We start from the raw sequence: 22,444 nt of genomic DNA, 5'->3' as shown, positions 1-22,444 counted from the left end.
TAATTATATGGTTATACAAAACTTACAAAATGCTTATGGTAAAATGCTTACCTAACCACAAAATTAAAATTTTGAAAAAACCCCCGACCGCGACATAGTGGACCGATTTTCATGAAACATGGCTAAGAACACTCCCGACTAACTCAGCTTACAAACAAAAAAAACTAAATCGAAATCGGTTCACCCGTTCGGGAGACAGACAGACTTAGGTATAACACCCCGTCGTTTTTGCGTCGGGGGTTAAAAAGTAGGTACCAGTGCTCGACAGTGTCTCGAAAGATGCCACTTGCAATTTTAAATTATCACTACATGATATAAAACAAAGCATTCCACTACTTGAAGTATGTCTGTCCTTATTTTAAAGAGATATAGTGATTCAAGAGGGAGATTTACATATACCTAAGGCGAAGTAAGCAGGAGGATGATTGTTTCAGCATGTTCCCTCAGGAGACTGCGAAATTTTCTACCTATTCCGACCAAAATTGCGCTTGCCCAAACTCTCCTTCTCCCAATCATAGACTATGCTGACGTTTCATATCTTGACCTAACGGAGGACCAACTAAATAAACTTGAGCGCATCCAAAATATTTGCATTCGGTTCATATTTGGGTTACGCAAGTATGACCATGTTTCTCACTTTCGCTCACAGCTCAAGTGGCTCCCTATTCGCTATCGTCGTAACCTTCATATCTTGTCCCTCTTGTATTGCATTTTATTTCTTCCTACAACTCCCCAGTATCTCAAGGCGCGTTTTAGTTACCTTAATTCTGTAAGGTTGTCCCGCAGTCTACTTTTGTCTGTCCCATCTTCTTCTTCAAAATTTTACAACTCCTCTTTTACTTTCAAAGCTGTTCGACTCTGGAACTCTCTACCTCCGGGCATTAGACGGGCTCAATCTATTTCTGTTTTTAAAAAAATGCTTAAAGAACATTATTTATCTCTCCCTTAGTGATCGTATTGCTATTTTTACTCTGTGGTTGGTATGATTGCTGTATATTGTTGGTTTGTTACTATATATCTGTCTTGCTGTATATTACTATTTAAGTATGTTTATGTAAGTCTATTTATATTCTCTTATATGTGTATGTTTATTCAATTTGTGTGTTGGAAATTAGAATAAGTATGATTTTTCATTTCGAAGCACCTACTCTTTCTGATTATGTTTTTTTTATTTCCGCTACCCAAAGGTTGTCTGGTAGAGATCGCTCTTTAGCGATAAGACCGCCTGTTGTCTGCCTCTATTTATAATCATTTGCTTTGTCTCCGCTGTATCTTTTTTCTGTATCTCTTGCTGAGGTGTGCCAATAAAAAGTATTCTATCTATCTATCTATCTACCTATATAACACCCGTGCGAAGCCGTTGCCAAATAAATGTGTCATATTTTGGGAATTAACGGGTCGAGCACTACCACTTTCACCTTACACACTTTCCATTATTCCAAATATTAACGTTAAACGGCGATGTGCCCTTAATGAATGATAATTTGAACATAAATCAATGTGCATTTGCACGCATTTATTCATATCCGATTACTTTAAATGAAATTGATGTGTGCACTCCACGTTACATGGACATACATATTCATTGGAATGTCTAACACAAAGCTGCATCACTCATTTAATTTATTTACTTATAGGTCACGTTCTGTCACGTTCGATTGCATTGCGGTTCTGATCAAATTTAACATTAATTTTTGTACCTATGTACTTTATCCGTTACAGATTTATTTTTAAACGTGGAGAGTAAATTGGTAACACCATTACACAACAGAGTACTATCAGCTGCAAAAGTGCATGGTGAATTTATCAATGAATTCATTCATAATTTCTCCATGCACTTTTGCGGCTGATAGTACAGTCAGCATTGAAAGTGGCGGATCGAACAACGCTTCAAAAGTTCTGTAACCGCTAAACAAAAAGATATATGTGTCTACATAAATATACAGGTCGGCCCAAAATTACATTGACAAAGAATAGGGAAATGTTGAAATAAACCAAAATATCGAAGACCAATAAAATTGTGAAAAGATATTTTTTCCAAATTCATAAACTCGATACGTTTCAGCCTACTTAACAGGTAATTTCAACTTAAAACTATAAATAACTAGCGACCCGCCCCGGCTTCGCACGGGTACTATACCTACATGTAAACCTTCCTCTAGAATCACTCTATCTATTAAAAAAAACCACATTAAAATCCGTTGCGTAGTTTTAAAGATTTAAGCATACATAAGGACATAGGGACATAGGGACAAAGAAAGCGACTTTGTTTTATACTATGTAGTGATAATCTATATAATCTGAAAGCCCTAGCCCGATTATTGATTACAAAAATTAAGATATTTTACAAGCTATACGTGCAATAAGTCAGACGAATGCCATACTAGAGGTGCAGCGGTATATCGGTAATTTTTTGTTCTAATATTTGCATTTGTACTTCTAAGCCAAAGGAGGATATTTTGAAAACGATCTGATTTATTTGGTCAAAAATTATTAAGGTTTCACATTTTAATTTGCAGGACAATCATTCGTGTAAAAACAGAAAAATAATAATACAAACGTTTGTCAACGTATTTTTAGGCCAACCTGTATAATAAAAATAAGTAAGTATGTGTAGAGAAAATAATTTGACGGTGACGTTATTGTGTAATGGTCAAAGACATACATAACTCCGTATAGACAGATAAAGTCTAAGAAAAAAACCGGCCAAGAGCGTGTCGGGCCACGCTCAGTGTAGGGTTCCGTAGTTTTCCGTATTTTTCTCAAAAACTACAAAATCTATCAAGTTCAAAACAATTTTCCTAGAAAGTCTTTATGAAGTTCTACTTTTGTGATTTTTTTCATATTTTTTAAACATATGGTTCAAAAGTTAGAGGGGGGGGACGCACTTTTTTTTTCCTTTAGGAGCGATTATTTCCGAAAATACTAATATTATCAAAAAACGATCTTAGTAAATCCTTATTCATTTTTAAATACCTATCCAACAATATATCACACGTTGGGATTGGAATGAAAAAAAATATCAGCCCCCACTTTACATGTAGGGGGGGTACCCTAATAAAACATTTTTTTCCATTTTTTATTTTTGCACTTTGTTGGCGTGATTAATATACATATTGGTACCAAATTTCAGCTTTCTAGTGCTAACGGTTACTGAGATTATCCGCGGACGGACGGACGGACGGACGGACGGACGGACGGACAGACAGACATGGCGAAACTATAAGGGTTCCTAGTTGACTACGGAACCCTAAAAACGTACCTCAGTACCATACAGAAAAAGGTACGGTGGCCTAGATGGCATTACACCTTTGGAGTACGCTCAGCTAGATGGCGCTAATAATAATAATAACATTTTAACGCACTTCAAACTAAGAATATGGGCCAAATTGTCAAAACTGAGGTTCAAAAGTTTTTAGCCTGTGTCAAGAGATGGCAGTCTGATGCACTGTGATTTCACATTTTACTTTGACAGTAACCCTCTATAATACTCGATCCTCTTTGGTAATGGTCTAATGTTTCATATAAAGTCCTTAGTAGGTAGTGATAAAAAGAAACTGATTTGACCAGTAGTGAAATAGGCACATTTAATAAATAATATGCAGGAAACACAGTAAATCGTAGAGTTAGCTTGCAAATCATTCCGCATCGACCGGACGGCCGTTCTCGCCCTCTGAATTTCACAAGTAAATTGCTCGGAGGATTCCCTCTGCCCTTGAACGGTTTTATGGCTCATGCAAATCAGCATTGTTATTTTGTTTCGCATTTGGCTGTTCTTCAAAAAACTTTCTTGGTTCATTCAAGGGCAATTGGCTCATTGATTCCTTTTGAAAATATGTTCTGTTTATTATGCTTCAATAAATATGCACTCAAGCCTTGTAATTTTATAAACCGATTATTAAATAACGTTTTATTTTATGCGTGGGTTAAATTGTGGCGTAGGCGAGAGGCTGGCGACTTTCACTGCAATGTCACAATTTGGATTTCTTTCAACCCCTTTTTGCCCAGAGTGGCACTGAAACTTAGTAGTTCATATGCTCTGCCTACCCCTTTATGGGATACAAGCGTGATTATATGTATGTATCTATGTATTTTATGCGCTTATTTACGGTTTTACAAATAAAATTTATATCAAGTCACATAAATTGTAATTTAACATTCATGTACACTATAACGTTCGTGAGAAGTGTTTATTTTACAAATATTTCTGAATGATAAATTAATTCTACAGACGCGGACTTGTACCTACATATCGTCACTACTTTGAAAAAATCTCGTATCTCGCGCTACTCCTCAAAGTTAAAACGCAGTAAGTCTATATGCATTCCATACATACTTACTACAATGTTCTTTTCATTGACAGACGAAGATACAAGTATTTTTTTTAAATAGTGACGAAATGCATATTTTTATATTATGTGTCTGTCGTTCGTAACAACCATACCAATGAGTAAAGAATAGGACTTCCGGTTCGAGCGCCATCTTAGTGGTATCGCCTCGTGAATAATTCCTTTTTCTATTGCTCATTGGCAGTAAACTAATGTGGTAGTGAGAAACTGATGAAGAATTAATCTCGAAACGCGTTTAGCCACTTTTTTGTCGTCAACGGCCGGTAGTCCACGTGCTCTTTTTTTTATACTACGTCGGTGACAAACAAGTATACGGTCCGCCTGATGTAAAGCGGTCACCGTAACCTATGGACGCCTGCAACTCAAACAGTGTCACATGCGCGTTGCCACCCCATTAGAAACTTGTACACTCCCTTTTGCTGTGTTAAGTACACAGCAAAAAGGAGTGTACAAGTTCCAAGGAGGGTTCGGGTTGCCGACGACTCAAAGGACAATAGACGGAACAAGTTAGTTCCGTAAGTCCTCCTGTCATCAGCACACCGCACCCTCGTTGAGCTCTGGCAGCCTTACTCACCGGCAGGAACACAACACTATGAGTAGGGTCTAGTGCTATTTGGCTGCGGTCTTCTGTAAGGCGGAGGTACTCTTGTAAAGTCTGGCTATCAATTTACAAGTGCTAATTCACCGTACTTACTTACCGTACCAAAATCACTAATTAATATTAGCTCATATTACCTTGACACTGGCAAAATAGTCCCAATGGTCTGAAGCCATTTAATTTTAAAAACTGAAATGAGTAAAGAATAAGTTTTCCTTAGTTTAGGACTAGGTGGATACGTTTAGATGTCCTCTAATACTTGTTCATTTTAATCTATGTTTACAATCTATTAAGCAAATGATACTACCTCGATATATTTTCAGATAACGAGCCACTTGAAACTATCAAATATCACCCTGGAAGCCGAAATTGAGATTTTAAATATAAGGTAAGTGCTATTCTATTACAAAGATACAATGTTAATGAAATTTCGGGCACAAAGCTGCTTAATTTGAATCCCAATTTTAATTAAATGCAAAGGACATGTTCAAACACAAGGCCTTGGCAGGATTCCAATCCTTACTCGGTCGAGAATGAAACCGTCTTGAGGTCCTGCCATGAACGCCATCAGCTACATCTAAACGGCCGAGGCGCGCAAAAATATCTATCGCCTCGAGAATTTAGGCATGTTCAGATATTTATGAGCACCTTGCCGCCCCGATATATCTGATGGCGTCTGTACATTTAACAACAAACGTCTCTTCCTGTCCATATTAATGCGGATGCTTCTAATAGGAATTCCGTTTCACAATTTCGTTTCTTCAAGGGTATTAATTAAGTCAATTAAGCGTAATTAAAAAAGATATTCGCTTAACTACATTGAAAAGCTTTTATGTCGTAAATTCATGAGGAAGCCAATAAAATAGTCTAAAGTAATCTTATTTTATTTTAGATTATTTTTTAAAGAATTACCGAGTAACCCTTAAATGCATGAATTTTTATTTTAACGAGATATTAATATATGTGATAGACAATGGTTCTCTGACTCTGGGAAAAATAATAAAAAAAATATTTAAGATCGATTTTTATACAAAATCAGTGTTAGAAGTTAAATAGGCCAAATCTTATTTATACAAATATATCGTAATTGGTAAGTTTTATTTAAAAATAAATAATGACTACTATTAAAAAGGTACACTATTTGTGAAACCTTTATGATAAAATGTTTAAACATAAACTAATTACTAACTCCGAAAAAATCTGCCTAAATCACATACTAAAAATCGCCATCGTCCTGTTTTTTCACACATTTCCGCCATTTCATCTTAATCCTTAAATAATAAATAGTAAATCATTATATTATTTAATTTATTTAGTTGTATATTAAATAATAATAAATAATGAATAATAATTAAGCAATAAATGAGGTTTTGGATAGCTACATATCGAGCCACGGGCCATCAAATATATGACGCATATATACATCACCATGCATTTAAGGGTTAAAATGGAATGGACCACTTTTTTTTAATACAACATTAAAACTAAATCAGCATCATCAACGTCACGGTACACGTAGTAAGTACCTACAGTACTGCAGTTTCTATTCCTGAAAAAATACAGCTTTTGCCAGACCTTTGCTATCATACGTAGAAATTATATAGCTATCATATCTGGAAAATCCCGCAGTTTTAGTTTTTATATGTTTTCCGAGTTATGGTGTTCTCCTAATATTAACATTAACACTATGATTTCAGTTCCGCGGACTCAACCGGCGCACGCACTGTGTGGCTTCGCGTGTGGGGCGCGCGGCGCGAAGCGGGTGCGGTCAAAGCCGCGCTAGCAGGTCTAGCAGGGGCCAGGTCACGCGCCGGCCGCCTGCATCTACTGAACTTCGACATGCAACCCGCGTTGACACTACACGTGAGTTCTAGGGTTAGCAACTGTTAAAGGTGTGCATAGATGGCGCTGAGCGTGTGGGGCGCGCGGCGCGAAGCGGGTGCGGTCAAAGCCGCGCTAGCAGGTCTAGCAGGGGCCAGGTCACGCGCCGGCCGCCTGCGTCTACTGAACTTCGACATGCAACCCGCGTTAACACTACACGTGAGTTCTAGGGTTAGCAACTGTTAAAGGTGTGCATAGATGGCGCTGAGCGTGTGGGGTGCGCGGCGCGAGGCGGGTGCGGTCAAAGCCGCGCTTGCAGGTTTAGCAGGGGCCAGGTCACGCGCCGGCCGCCTGCGTCTACTGAACTTCGACATGCAACCCGCGTTGACACTACACGTGAGTTCTAGGGTTAGCAACTGTTAAAGGTTTGCATAGATGGCGCTGGGCGTGTGGCGTGCGCGGCGCGAGGCGGGTGCGGTCAAAGCCGCGCTGGCAGGTCTAGCAGGGGCCAGGTCACGCGCCGGCCGCCTGCGTCTACTCAACTTCGACATGCAACCCGCGATGACACTACACGTGAGTTCTAGGGTTAACAACTGTTAAAGGTGTGCATAGATGGCGCTGAGCGTGTGGGGCGCGCGGCGTTAAGCGGGTGCGGTTAAAGCCGCGCTGGCAGGTCTATCAGGGGCCAGGTCACGCGCCGGCCGCCTGCGTCTACTGAACTTCGACATGCAACCCGCGTTAACACTACACGTGAGTTCTAGGGTTAGCAACTGTTAAAGGTGTGCATAGATGGCGCTGAGCGTGTGGGGCGCGCGGCGCGAAGCGGGTGCGGTCAAAGCCGCGCTAGCAGGTCTAGCAGGGGCCAGGTCACGCGCCGGCCGCCTGCGTCTACTGAACTTCGACATGCAACCCGCGTTAACACTACACGTGAGTTCTAGGGTTAGCAACTGTTAAAGGTGTGCATAGATGGCGCTGAGCGTGTGGGGCGCGCGGCGCGAAGCGGGTGCGGTTAAAGCCGCGCTGGCAGGTCTAGCAGGGGCCAGGTCACGCGCCGGCCGCCTGCGTCTACTCAACTTCGACATGCAACCCGCGTTGACACTACACGTGAGTTCTAGGGTTAACAACTGTTAAAGGTTTGCATAGATGGCGCTGAGCATGTGGGGAACAGGCGGGAACGTGAGTTCTAATAGGGTTTAAACTGTCAAAACGGGAATGAGTCACCCTTATCCCGTAAGTCCGTTTTCACATTATCCGATCCGATATCGGATGTCGGAAGGATTTCAATAAAAAAAATCCAAAATGGCGCCTGTAATGTATGGGATATCGGTCCGACATCCGATATCGGATCGGATAATGTGAAAACGCACTAAGGATGATGACATTGATGACCCATTAAATACCGTTACGGGACACCGCTTAAACAAATGGGCAACCCCTTCCTAATTCGGTGCTGTCAACGCGTTGGAATTCTGTCTTCAGTTTAAAAACTAAGCAATTTTTTTTTAATAAAATGAGCTTTCTTTAACGATTAATCAATACCCATTCAAGGGGTTACCCCTTAAGAAAGGGCTTACCCGTCTTATAAAGCGCCAAATGAATGGATTTTAGCTAGCAATGGGTTTGGTTATCAAAGCCTTTCAAAACCTTCGAAAGGGATACCGCGATATATGACAGGGCCTCAGCTCAACCGGGCCGACCCCATTATGATTAATACAATTTTAAGACTTTTACATTTAAAGTTCTTTATAAAAGTAGCGGAGGACATCACAACAACGCTGTGTGAAAAGGTCGGCTTAGTGAATACTTAGGTAGTTACCTAATTTCAAAGCTTCAAACCGTTATTTATAAACTCAAATGAGATAACTAAATTCTTTAAACAGAATTCTAAATTTCGCCGTCAGAATTTATATAAATTAAGTAAAGGCCAAAGACCCGCCGTAATTTCACCCGCGCAGCCCGAATTTTGATGATCGGCGGTCGGTGAATTTTAACATCAATCTTATGATCTTTCGACGTTATCGTCGAAACGTTCTCATTATCATAATGCTTAAACGATTTTAGATCAAGAACGATTTGGAAGGTTTAACATTGATTATTTAAAAATGTGTTTTATTTGTCGTTGAATTCTGAGCGCTCGAATTCGCCAATGGCAAATCTATGCCAAATGGTGAAATGCTAGTTTAATACGAGTGAGAGAAATTGGGAATCAAGTGGTATTGACTACTCAATTCTATATCAACTGTGTTGTAAAAAACCGGCCAAGTGCGAGTTGTACTCGCGTTGCAAGTGTTCCGCACACCACAAGAAGGGCTTACGTGCCTCCTTTTTTGAAGGAACTTAAGTCATTCTTGCGAATAATCGAGACTTTGAACAATTAAAACAGAAATGAATTTATGTGTAATATTCAAACTCGTTCCACAATATAGTTCAAAAAACGTTGATTGTTAATTTTCACTTTTACCCCACAAAGGTGGCCCCTATATTTAAATTTTCTTAATTTAAATTACATGTAGGTATGTCTTTGAGTCACAGGTTTACATATGTGTGTGTGTAAATTTCAAAATAATCGGTTCAATAGTTTCGGAGAAAATTGGCTGTGACAGACGGACAGACAGACGCACGAGTGATCCTGTAAGGGTTCCGTTTTTCCTTTTTGAAGTACGGAACCCTAAAAACTGTATACGTACATACTTTTAAGCAGCCACGTCGTCTAAGTAGTGCCTTTCTTAATCGATGGCCCAAGCCCCAAACTTTGCTGCAAATTAAGCTACCAACACAAGAAATGGTCCAACTTTTCCTCGGAAATAGTCTTCGAGGGAACTTAGATCGTTTCTAATGTGATCTTTTACGAGGTGCCATTTTGAAAATGGGCTGTTTTAACACTGGGAATGGTACAGCGTGACACGTTACGGCAGTAAAGTACACACTGGACGCAAATCGCTAAATCAAGTCCTTTTAATAGCAGATTTCTATTTTCCCGTGAGTGTCGTTGAACTCGTAGAAGTCGACTATGGGATATGGGTGTGTGCGATGGGCTAGCTACCTATCACTGCAATATCATCACCATCAGTATGTTTTCTTTGCCAAAAGTGGCACTGAAGCTTAAGCAGTTTCATATGCTCTGTACGTCATTTAGAAGTATTATAATATTCCATGATATGATCAGTTAGGTACCAAGAATATTCACCCAAGTATTAGGAGGGAAAGACGCAAGTACCTTAGCTTTCAGCTTAGACGATGTCTGCTTGTAACTGTTTATGTTCATAGCGTTGTTATTGTTGTTCTAAGTCTTTTACGGTGACCTTAATTGTAGAGAAACTCTTACTGCAAAAAGTAAACAAAAGAAGAAACTTGCGGTTGTTTGACTTTGCTGAAAATAAAAGTTTTTATTAGTAGCTTAAACACAAATTACAGTACCTGCACTCACGCCTCTTTATATATGTATTTATACGTGAAAATACGAATACTATTGCGGAAAGAGTATCGCTTTTCCACGGTATCATATTTTTTTCTTAAAAGTATATAAAGTAAATACGTACAGATGTGTGCGAAGTGTTTTTCCTTGGTATTTTCACGGAAACTCAGTTTCAAGTAGGTACTGACGTTGACCGAACTAGCACGACAAATACGAACGTTTCTGAGAAAATACGATGGAAAACTATTATGTGCTGCACCTGATTAATACATATTAACCTTTGTATGTCTCTCCCATCACGGAACAATGGTGTTCCGGACCTTTGGGAGGCGTGCGCGGGGCCGAAGCCAACGCGTAGAGGCCCTTTCGACACTTTAATGAAATGTAAGGGGTACACCGAGCGGATGTTGCCCTTGCCCGTATCATGGGACGCACGCATAGGCAACACCCGCCAGGTGTAAGGACTATTTGAGAGTTAATGGAATCTAAAATGAACTGGTCTATTTTGATGAAAGTGATGGACTAAATACTGGGCTATGGATAAAAAACCGGACCTATTATTAATAGCGACAATTTTATCATTATGATACCTAACTAAGTGTGAGTTAATCCTGCTTACGTCTGTTGTATTCTACACGGTGAAATAACAAAAGGACCATTCAAACTTTGCATGGTGATTTTTGGGGTCATAATGAACAACTTTTATTATGGCACCAATTCTGAAATCGGAAAAAAAATTTGGCGGTTTCATACATTTCGACTGATGGCGCGTCATGATGGCGTTCATTTCTATGGAACAACCATTTTTTTTTTGCGATTTCAGCATTGGTCCCGTAATGGCTATAATAAAAGTTGTTCATTATGACCCCAAAAGTCGCTATGCAAAGTTTTAACAGTCCTTTTTATTTCACGCTGTATATTCTAAGAACACTATTGTAACCGAACAATGTGGGATAATACTGTGTCCATCATCTCCGCTAATGGCCCGCCACACTAGCAAGAGATTATTGGGATGTATGTTAGTTATCAACACAATGGGACATCTCGTAGTTGTAATAACAAGCTAATCTGAAACATGACAATACATTGATTGGCTGTCACCTGCATACATCTATTCAGTATACAGTAGAATCCGTTTATATGACTCCGCTTAATACTGACCAACCGCTCAGTATGGTGCCATTAGGTACAGGTCAATTCACAAGAGCTGGCACGAATGGAACGAACGAAACTTTGATTGTGTGAGTGACACCTGTATTGGTATACAGTCGTAACTGTCAAGAGCCACCATTTTATTGGTTAATCTGTCACACACATGCATATTTTCATTCAAACATTCGTTCCATTCGTGCCAGCTCTTGTGAATTGACCTGTACTGTGTGAAGTTTGGTTGTCATCCAAAAATTGGGAAAATAGTCGTAATTATAATCCTATAGCTATTACGTATAACACGAAGCGATCAAAATCGTTTAGTCCGACTCTGCGTCGGGTTTTTGGAGCACAAAATATATTTTTCACCACCCCAACTGGTAAAGGCTCTCTTTGCTATTCGAAAACAGATAGCAAAATTGCACTGTATCCACTAGAGTGCAAAGTAATTTCATACAAATTTTAACTTGATGTCTTAATGTGGCTGGTAGAATTTACCTATAAATGATGTTTTTGATAAAAAACGGGTTAAATTGTGGCGTATGCGAAAGGCTGACAACCTGTCACTGCAATGTCACAGTTTCGTTTTCTTTCAACCCCTTATTTGCCAAGAGTGGCACTGAAGCTTTAGTAGTTTCATGTGTTCCGCCTACCCCTTTATGGGATACAGGCGTGATTGTATGTATGTATGTATGTATGATGTTTTTGATTCTTTATTGAATAAATTGATGGATTTGATTTACTTTGATGTTTTATAGTCAGTATTTTGTTCGTGTTGGTGTGGTGAAAAATTTTGTGTTTCACTCGGGGCAAAGTTTGTTTAACCTTCGTGCCTTGAAACCCTTGCAACGCTCAAGATTCCACTTTTTGTTCGACTAGCTACGCTCGCGGTTCAATATTGTAATCTTTTGCTTGCTCGGGTATCAATATTGGCACGTGCGGTTAAACAACAAGTTAGCCCCTTTGTAAAACAAATAACTATTTTTTATTCTAGCGAGAGGCAGATAACTTAGATATACTTAGATATTTCAATGTTAGCGCGGCCATCAGTACGTTTGTACCCATTGTTATGAACTGAGTAATATCTCCTCTTTGTGTCTATTGTGTATGTGTCACTAATTTCTGTACAGTCAGCAAAGTACCGTATCAAATAACGCTTGAGAAGTAACTACCATACTGTAATCGCTAAAAGAAAAGAGATGTGTGTCTATACAAAAGAAAAATAACTAAAGCCAGTAAACCTTTATTGGGAACCATGGTATGTAATAGGTGTTACATGTACATATAAAAAGTTTCACATGGCCCCGGTGGGGTATAACAATGTTCTTATTATAACTAGGATATACTACCTAGAACTTAACTAAGAAACTTATATTTATGCACATAAGATCGATATTTGTAGCTAAATTGTGCTTACCGTGTTTTTTTGTGTGTGTATTTATGTGCGAAATGTCATTTGATATTTGCCAGTCGCTTTTCGGTGAAGGAAAACATCGTGAGGAAACCGGACTAATTCCAATAAGGTCTAGTTTACCCGTCGGGTTGGAAGGTCAGATGGCAGTCGCTTTCGTAAAAACTAGTGCCTACACCAAATCTTGGGATTAGTTGTCAAAGCGGACCCCAGGCTCCCATGAGCCGTGGCAAATGCCGGGATAACGCAAGGAGGATGATGATACATATTGTAAAGTAGGGTTCAACTAAGTAAAAGATAACCTAATAAGTAAGTTAATATTATGTTTTTCTGCCTTCCATAAACTCTTGGGTCGAATAACAGTATGTACAAAGATGGTGATGTTAGATTGCGTAGGTTAATAAAGAGAGATCTGCAAGTGACTCTCAGAGTGATATTGACTACTGTTCTGAAATAAGGTGCATTAGGGTAATTCCGAATGACGGAAATGCTCTGGTAATTCCGTAAGGGGAATCTTGATATGAAGGAAATAATGGTGATTTTTGTGCGACTTTATAAATTAGACGACTTTCGGAGTTACCCTAATGCACCTTACATATTTTTTGGAAAATAAGAGATCATATTATGAATCTGTAATTACATATTTCCCCATAATAGTAGCAAGTAGAAGAGGAAGGAGGATTATTCACGCTACACGTTTTTTTTTTTATTTGACATTTCCGACTGAGGACTATTCATCTATATTTAAAACAGTTATTCATGATGTCAGATACTTTTGTGCGGTATTTTATCCGCTACCATTAATGCTGTCTGTACACATACTCCTCAGGACGTATGACATCAGTGATGTAAGACTCGTCCCCAGTAAGGCATGTTCAAGTAATTACATTTGTCTTCAACGCGATGAGCGCATCACCAGAGTAGACTGAGTTAGAGTAGTCCATCTTCAAACAAAAGTTAAATTTGAGCTAACACAAACAGCTCAACAAACAAGCGGTACCCGCTACGAGCACGGTAAGCTTGTTTAACCTGGATTAGATTGGAACATCGAAAGTGGATTTCTAAACAGACGGAGATAGACTACTATATTTAGTTATAACTGACAAAGCCTTCAAACCCCCGGCTCATAGGAATGAGATTATCGGAACTTATGTCCGAAATGTAATATGATATTTGTCAGTCGCTTTTTGGTGATGAAACCGGACTAATCCTAAGTAATAAGGCATAGTTTACACTTTGAAAAAACCCCCGACTGCGACATAGTAGACCGATTTTCATGAAACATAGCTAAGAACACTCCCGACTAACTTAGCTTTCAGACAAAAAAAAACCAGACAGACAGACACGTCAAACTTATAACACCCCGTCGTTTTTGCGTCGGGGGTTAAAAACTAGTGTAGTTATAAGTCAAATTTTGAGATTAGTTGCCAAAGCGGACCTCTGGCGCTCAATAGCCGAGGCCGGTATAACGCTAGGAAGAAGAAGAACTAACGCATTACTGGGTCATCTTGTCATCTAATGTGTATTGTGTATGTATTTAAAATAGGAATTAATACTTACAACCGGGAACAAATCAAATTATTTTATTAAACGTTTTTTTGATTTGTTGTTTTTCAAGTAGTCCCGCTACTATAAATAAATTATAAACTGAAATAGATATCATACACGAAAGAAAAAACGACAAGGCCTACTGGTGGCCGAGCCGGGAATCGAACCCGGGTCTTCGGATTACGCGGCTAACGTTCTTACCACTAGACCACCCCGCCCGCCGTGGTACCCGACGTATGTATCTTATCTCTATGTATCTCAACGTGTGTAGATGTACACGGTGTATGTTAAAGATAACGCTAGGCGCCTTTGACCAACTCTAAGGGCCCGCAAACGAGTATGATATCTATTTCAGTTTATGAATTAAGGTGCATTAGGGTAATTCCGAATGACAGAAATGCTCGGGTAATTTCGAAAGGGGAATACATGTTATTATTTTAACGAGCACTCAGGCTCTTTTGTGGTCACTAGGTAGGTTTTTGATTCAAAGTTTGAACATTAATGTGAGCTCTCGGATCTCGCGCCTAATTAAATACATTTGAAATATAATAAATAACTTTGTACCAGAAGTCGTAAAGGAATTCATAAACAATACAGCTTCCTTGGAGTGTTATCTCAACGCGCAATCTTTGGAACGAAACACGTTAAAAGTTTAAAAATTAGATATTGCTCGCAAGTGTTTAACTTCATTGTTAGATACTGCAAGCTAACACTAACTTCATATACATACTCATATACAAAAAATGGCATTCTGTTCAGTCCGTCAGTTAGATCATCCAAACATACTGAACGTATATTTTTTGCTTTCTAATTAATGAAAAAATACAAAGATATAGAGCATCAAAGTTCCGGAGTGGCTTGTGACGTCACTTCTAAGTAAAAATTGTACCTAGGCGTGACGTCACGCGAAATTTCAACGCACTGTACCGTCGTCATTTATCGTTTACTAGAAAAAAAATACGTGTCTAAAATACTTTGATAATCTAACTGAGTGACTAATTAGTTTTTTTTATTCGTCTCGCCTATTCTCATGTAAGTGAATTCATGATGTAATTATTTTAAGATGCACCCCCACATTGGTTGAGTAATCCAATAAAATAGCAAATCAAAATATGATTTTAAAGATCGAAGATGCACTCGTTCTGCATGTCTGAACACGTAATTGAACCATGCTACAATGCTACATGTATCTACTAGCGTAATTATGCTAGCATAGCATTTCTGTAATCAGCAGAAACTAATCTCGAGATTGCGTGCACATCAATAAGAAATCACTGAGCCGATTAACTGAACCGATATTTCTTTTGATTCCAAGCGAAAATAAGCGTTTAAAATTCTGTCTAATTAAAATCTAGTAGCTGACTTAGGTTCATTGCTGTCGGGCAAAGTTTAATTATTTGAAATGTGCATTTTCTAGCAATAGTTGGCGTTTCGCCAGCCAGCCATTCTTAGCAGCGGCTACTTCTCGTTACCCTGACTTAGCACCTTCCTTATTATACTAATAGTGGAGTAACATCTTCTCCCTCTAACCTTTTAAATGGGCACGTAAATTCACGCTTTCTCGGCGAACATTATTATTATGAGCTTGTTTTGTGCGAAATGTAAATGAGGAATAATGTAAGCCTGTGTGAAGACGCGGTGGATACCTTATTATTTAAATTATGATTGAGGAAATAAACAGGGAGGATAATAGCACTCATATCTACATGTACTTACATTATTAGTATAATAGTAGGCTCTTTGCTGCACCTACATACATCACCTTTCATACTAAGGCTTTTATATTTTTTTTCTACTCCCGAACTGTTATTCGTCATTTACAGGGTCGTGCATAAAATCTTTAAAACCCTACATAAGTCTATTCCCCAAAGGCTTTGGGCAGCTGAGCTGACAGTGCAAACCTTTGCGTTAAAATACAGGAAACAGTGTGAATTTCACGAAAGTTATTCAAGAAAACTATTAAAAACTAAGTGCATGGTCGTAGAAAAAGTATTGTATGAAACGGTGTTTAACTGAGTCAAAAAATACTCGTGGCGTCTTAATAACTATTTTCGGCTTCGCCTCAAATTGTTACCCACGCCCCTCGTCTATTTTGACCTACTTTAAACGCCTGTTGCATAAAATACTATTCCCATTGCTAGCAATTTACCTAGGTAAATTATGTTCCTATTCTACAGGTTATACTTTAATACTAGTATTGGAAAACCTTTAGCTATTTTATGCTACAAGTTTAAACTTTTAATCCAAGATCGCGAAACTATTTTTCCCAGACAACATTGACATCCGGGGCCTTTCCGAGAATATTTCCAAGTTTCAGGAAGTTTTCCGCAACTTGTTCATCTGTACGGGGACTAACCAAAAGACGTGACAATCTTTTAAAAGAGAAAACTCCAACGGAAACTTAAATAATGAAAGGAAATAGCCTCGTGGCTTTTCATGCGTTTAGTTGAAGTGTTTTTAATAAACAATAGGGAACCTGACTGTAGTTAAAATAATATATTTTATACCATGAATGAAATAAAGCATCAGAAAAACATGGACAGAAATTATTTTTAAATCCAATTTCTATTTGATAAGTCTGGTAGAAATATATAAAGTAACTGAGTTGACCGTGACGTCACTCAATTCGATTTCATATAAATTTTATATTAGCAAGTCGTTCAAATTCATTTTGACAGTTCTTAAAAAGAAGCTGATTTGACTAGTAGCCTATTTGTACCTATTTCGTTTTCGGATGGCTGGCGAATTTAGTAAACATCAAAAATTAAACCTGGTTAGAATTTCGGATCCGTCAACTGCCAGCGACCGATTTAACAAAATGTTTGAAACAATAGTTAATCCCGATTTCGTGGTTAACCTGCAAGTATTATAGTATTAATATTGCCTACACTTTACATAATTAAATAAACAAGGGATTATTGAATTTAAAATATACTATATTGTTGCAGGCTTTAATAATGAACCAGCGGCCCGAAGTATGGGAGGGTTCGGAGTTCATCCTCAGCTGTATGGCCTACGGATCCCCTGACATTGCCTTCACTTGGTACAAAGACGGCGTCAAAGTCAACTTCAATGGAACTACCAGGTAAATTGATATGTTACAGCAATAAGATAATTTTAATACAAATAATTTATTCAACAAGAATACAGTTACACGTCAACGTATTCAGAAATGGTAACAATTGAAAATATGCAGTCTAAGCACGGGATGAGATAAGATAATTATTTAGATATGTGTCATCATCATCCTCCTTGCGTTATCCCGGCATTTGCCAAGGCTCATGGGAGCCTGGGGTCCGCTTTGACAACTAATCCCAAGATTTGTGTTGTGTTGTGATTCCCAATTATTTAGATATGTGTAAAGTTTCTATTAATATGATATATGGCAATAAAACATTGCCTGAGTCAAAGTTTACCTACAAAAATCAAAAACGTTACATATTGTCAGTAATGAATGATACTGACAAGTATACAGTATGTATACACCCTGTTTTTATTGAAGTCCGTTAACTTTAAGGGAAGGTTTTTTAGATCAAATACAATTAATTTCTCTAAAAAACTAGGGTCTTAACTCTTACGGTTATCGAGTTATTAAAAAAATAAAGATAATTACTGAACACGTGTGCCGTCAATCACTTGACACTAACTTGAATGTTATTCTGAAGGGATTCACACTAATAAATTCATTTATTATGTATGAAAATGATGAAAAAGTTTTTTTTTGCGAATTTAACTAAAACTGATATACCTACAGGGTGGTTTCTGATAATGAACCTAGCTACGTGTCGAATTTAACGGAAAACAACAAAAACACGGTGTATAATGAGTATTTATTTAAGTGTTATAAAATGGTAATTACCTACTCATACTTGTTTTGTGATGAGCCTCATAAACTTAATGTTGTTATCTCATCTCTAAGACCTATTCACGTAGTTTCATTTGCAAATGTCAAAGCGAGAATTTTAATTACATATGGAAATGTTGTCTCCAGCTAATTTACTGCAAAATTATAAATACATATGCTAAGTGCGTACACAGAATCATAGACACCGCAGAATAGATGATTTATATAGTTCCTACTCGTAGGTACTGATATATTAGAAATTATTTAAAATATCTGGGCGACCGAGCTTTGCTCGGTTCTATTTTAATATATCACGTCTTTAGATTAAAAAAAAACTCTTATAAATACAAAAACAAAAAAAAGACAAAAAACAAAAACTTAATTTCTGGCCGGGATTCGAAACCCTGACACCAACGATCTATCTGCGTACATTAGACCGACCTCGTACGACTGAGCTAAGCGGAATCGATGCGCGCGCGGCGAAATTAACGACCATATTTTACGTTTACTAACGTGAAAGAAAAACCGAAAATTCGCGTTTTCCGGGATCTAAGGCTACGCTAGATCGATTTTTTACCCCCGAAAACCCCCACATAACAAATTTCAGCGAAATCGTTAGAGCGGTTTCCGAGATCGTCGGTATATATAAATAAATAAATATACAAGAATTGCTCGTTTAAAAGTATAAGATTTTAATGAAGCTTTTTATATGATAAAATACATCATCACATATGGAGCGGCATACGAGTTAAATTTAGATGCCACTAACACCAGTTACTTATTTGTAATTTTAACAGAATATTCGTAAGCGTTTTCCATGAATTAGGTAATAGCATGAGGTCTCGTTTAAAGCAATTTTATGTACGGTTAAGTAATTTGATCAGGCCTCTCTAGAACCATGTCTTATTGACACCGTGCTTTATTTGGCTTATATGTTACTCGGGCGTTTATTGTGAAAAGGTTCTGGCCTTGGATCTGGAGTGTAAAAATTTGGGTGTACACATCTTACTCAAAAACCTGTCCCATAGCATCTGTCCTAAGTAATAAGAGCGTTTTCGATACCATTTTTGCACTTGACTGTTCTACCGATGCCAGAAAATGAAAAACAATACATAATTATTTACATACATTCGGTTCTACTTTTGCTACGCCGTGTTGCGTAGCAGGAAATTCCATTTCGTAGCTCGCTTGTAACATTTATACTCACAACGACTCTCTACATTCACAATGAGCGGAAAATTAAGGAATTAGAATTACTTAATTAGACACTTAAGGATGCCCGTTTTCGCTTAAGTAATCTGTATATTATATTTAAACATAATGTTTTGGCACAGTTCCCCGAAAAACCGTCGGCTTGATGCGAACTACGTCAAATAAGAATATTAATTTATTACATTATTACAGTCAACAACACAGCTGTGACTACAGACAAAGTGCCAAAAATATCTATACACACCTCAATGTACAGGTAATAAAGTTCTGTATACATATTTTTATCACTTTTTCTGTAGTCACAGCTGTGATGTTGACTATACCATAAATTAAATATAACAAGATCATACCATCCCATACATTAAAATGCGACCGCCTTAGACCGCGCTTACACTCCACCTTCTAGCTTACGTGCTACGTCTTGTAGCTTTCGATTATACTTGTAGATGGCGTTAAGTGTCACTTTTGACATAGATTTACGGCTCGGAATTGACACTTAATGCCAATCTACAAATAATCGGTGGCAACGAGGCATTTTTTGTGGCGCCATCTATGTGTGGTGGAGTGTAAGCGCGTTCGTAGGCGGTCGCATTTTAATGTATGGGATGGTATGATCTTGTTATATTTAATTTATGACTATACCTACCTCTAGATGCGGTAATATGATGAAAGCTTTTGCCTTGCCTTGATGAGGCTCTTTATTAATGAATACGATACTCAACAATAAACCGAATTCTGAAAACTTAAAATAAGACAAGCGTTAATAAAAGGACGAGCATTCTATTGTTTCCCCGAATTCATTTATGCAGCACATTTTAAAATATAGCCTTTTCATTTTCCTTGCGTATCCTAGCCAGAACATTTTTTTATTAGTCCAGACTTGGGTCTGGATGACCTTCCTTACGTTTCTAGTCCACAACACCCATAAAACGTATGTTGACATGGCGCAGTCGGTAGGATCTACTGTCGAAGTGAAATGTGTAATCACAGTGCATAGACTGCCATCTCTTGGCACAGGCTTAACTTTTGAACCAGTTTTGACAATTTGGCATATTCTTAGCTTGATATGTTTTAAAATGTCAAATATTAATATTAGCGCCATCTAGGTGAGCGTACCCCAAAGGTGTAATGCCATCTAGGCCACCGTACCTTTTTCTGTATGGTACTGAGGTACGTTTTTTTCTTAGACTATCTGTCTATACGGAGTTATATAAAATATAATATAGGATACAAACTTTACAAAAGGAATACAATTTTTGATCTCAACGCACGCTTGTTTTGTAGATAGTTTTAGAAGTTTTTTTTTTTCTTTTTATTTACAACAACTTATAGGAACCGGATCCCACGCTTAGCAAGAAATCTTAAGAATTACAGGCAGTTGTTTTTATTAAAGCGATGTGACCTTTCAATCATTTCCGTCCGGTTTCCTTACGACGTGCTCCATCACCGAAAAGCGTCTGGCAAATATCAAATAACATTTCCTAAAAACTAAATGATGAGAACCCGCGAGGTCTATAATAAAAAAAACCGGCCAAGTGCGAGTCGGACTCGCCCACCGAGGGTTCCGTACAAACTTTCTTTCAAACTACCTAGTAAAAATAATCTCATATATTCATATAACTCTAATGACTTGACTAGAAGACAAAAGTATAGGCACTAATGAGTATTATAGTATATAGCGCCATCTCCCGGTCAATTTGCTAACTAATTTGCGCGACCTGGTTTTTCAGGGATAATTCTTTATAATGTTAACCGATTTAAACAGTTTTTACTTTATTGGACAGAAGATGGTTTACGTAACATCTCGTATTAATTTTAAGTACGATATATATCCGCAAGGGTGGGTAAATTGAAAGTAAAAATCTGAAAAGTTTTTTGTGAATTAAAAAAAAAGTATTCAAAATACAAACACGATTATATTTTTCCTGTAATATATAGCATAAAACCAATGTTTACTAAAATTTTCATAATTTTTCGTTGGTAAACTTCGGAGATAAGGGGGGAACGGTATTTTTTTTTTACATTTTCCTTCAAAATTCTTTTTTTTTCCACAACAAAAAAATTATAAAAAATAGTTTATTTACGTTCAATTTGAGCTCTTTCCAACGATACCCCACTTGACCTAGTAACTTGAAATTTACAGTTTGCCCCCTTTCATTTTGGCCATTTTCTACAATTAAAATTAATATATTTAAAAAAATTATACTTTCTATTTGTAGAGGTTTACAATGTTCACAACTATTCCAAATTTCAAGTTGATAGCATTAGTAGTTCTCGAGATATTTAGGAATGTGACAGACGGACAGACAGACGGACAGAGTCGCACCATAAGGGTTCCTGGGTGGCTAGCCGAATGGCACAATCGCTCACGAAACGCTCACGAAACGAAGCGCTAGTAGATATCTATCTCTATCGCGCTTGCGTATTGGCGCGACAGAGCCAGCGGCGTATCGCTTTCGTTTGGCGTCGGAGAAATGCCATTCGGCTACGGGGCCTGTTGTACCTTTTTGGTACGGAACCCTAAAAATCACACGCTGATACCGACACTCCCCCTTTTTATTACAAGCTTTTATTCTACTTGCCTTGTTAGTATGTTAATTTGGGTCAAAACGTAGAAGCTAAATTTGACCCACTTCCCGGTTTCCGATTGAGCTGAAATTTTGCACACATATGTAAATCACGTGACAATGCAATATTATGGTATCATGGAGCCGATCTGATGATGGAGAAAGAGGTACAGTCGGCGATAAAAGCTTGTGCCAAAAATGAATTTTTTGCAAAAAAACTTATTATAATTTGTGGTTATAATTTTGTATTACTCGCATTCTTACTTATCTTGCCTATACCTAAGATTGGCAATCAAAATAATTCTATGATATTTTCCAGGGACATTTGGACCAGAACGGTAGCTGAGGACGCGTTAGGGCGTCGCATGTCGGTACTGGGCATCACAGAGGCAAAAACTCCTGACAGCGGCCGCTGGTCGTGTTCTGCAGATGACGCTGGGCGCAGGCGGTGCCGAGCGTTAGAGCTGCACGTGCTGAAGCCACCTGATATCAGGCTACTGCCTACTGCACTTACTGTTAATAAGGTATAC

At 38.1% G+C, this 22,444-nt stretch overlaps 2 protein-coding genes across 6 annotated transcripts in view; both read left to right on the top strand.

Annotated features, from left to right (window-relative positions):
• Nucleotides 1-6,837, top strand: part of LOC125232731 (fibropellin-1-like) — a 557,970-nt gene extending 551,133 nt beyond the window's left edge. Inside the window, exons 8-9 of the mRNA XM_048138489.1 lie at nucleotides 5,271-5,335; nucleotides 6,645-6,837. Of these exons, the coding sequence (XP_047994446.1) occupies nucleotides 5,271-5,335; nucleotides 6,645-6,837 (258 nt within the window). The remainder of the gene's footprint in view (nucleotides 1-5,270; nucleotides 5,336-6,644) is intronic.
• Nucleotides 6,838-7,089: 252 nt separating this feature from the next.
• Nucleotides 7,090-22,444, top strand: part of LOC125232867 — a 38,715-nt gene continuing 23,360 nt past the window's right edge. For 4 of the 5 annotated variants that reach the window (XM_048138676.1, XM_048138675.1, XM_048138674.1 and 1 more), the window contains exons 1-3: nucleotides 7,710-7,872; nucleotides 17,240-17,376; nucleotides 22,234-22,438. In XM_048138676.1, coding sequence (XP_047994633.1) covers nucleotides 7,735-7,872; nucleotides 17,240-17,376; nucleotides 22,234-22,438 — 480 coding nt within the window. In that variant the 5' untranslated portion in view covers nucleotides 7,710-7,734. Of the gene's footprint in view, nucleotides 7,165-7,709; nucleotides 7,873-17,239; nucleotides 17,377-22,233; nucleotides 22,439-22,444 lie in introns of those variants that run through there. The other variant, XM_048138677.1, reaches the window with a different exon arrangement.

Source organism: Leguminivora glycinivorella, chromosome 13, assembly GCF_023078275.1.
Source record: "Leguminivora glycinivorella isolate SPB_JAAS2020 chromosome 13, LegGlyc_1.1, whole genome shotgun sequence".
In the NCBI taxonomy this organism is placed as follows: Eukaryota; Metazoa; Arthropoda; class Insecta; order Lepidoptera; family Tortricidae; genus Leguminivora; species Leguminivora glycinivorella.
The sequence above is the reverse complement of the archived record's forward strand: the minus strand, read 5'-3'. Positions and strand labels throughout refer to the sequence as shown.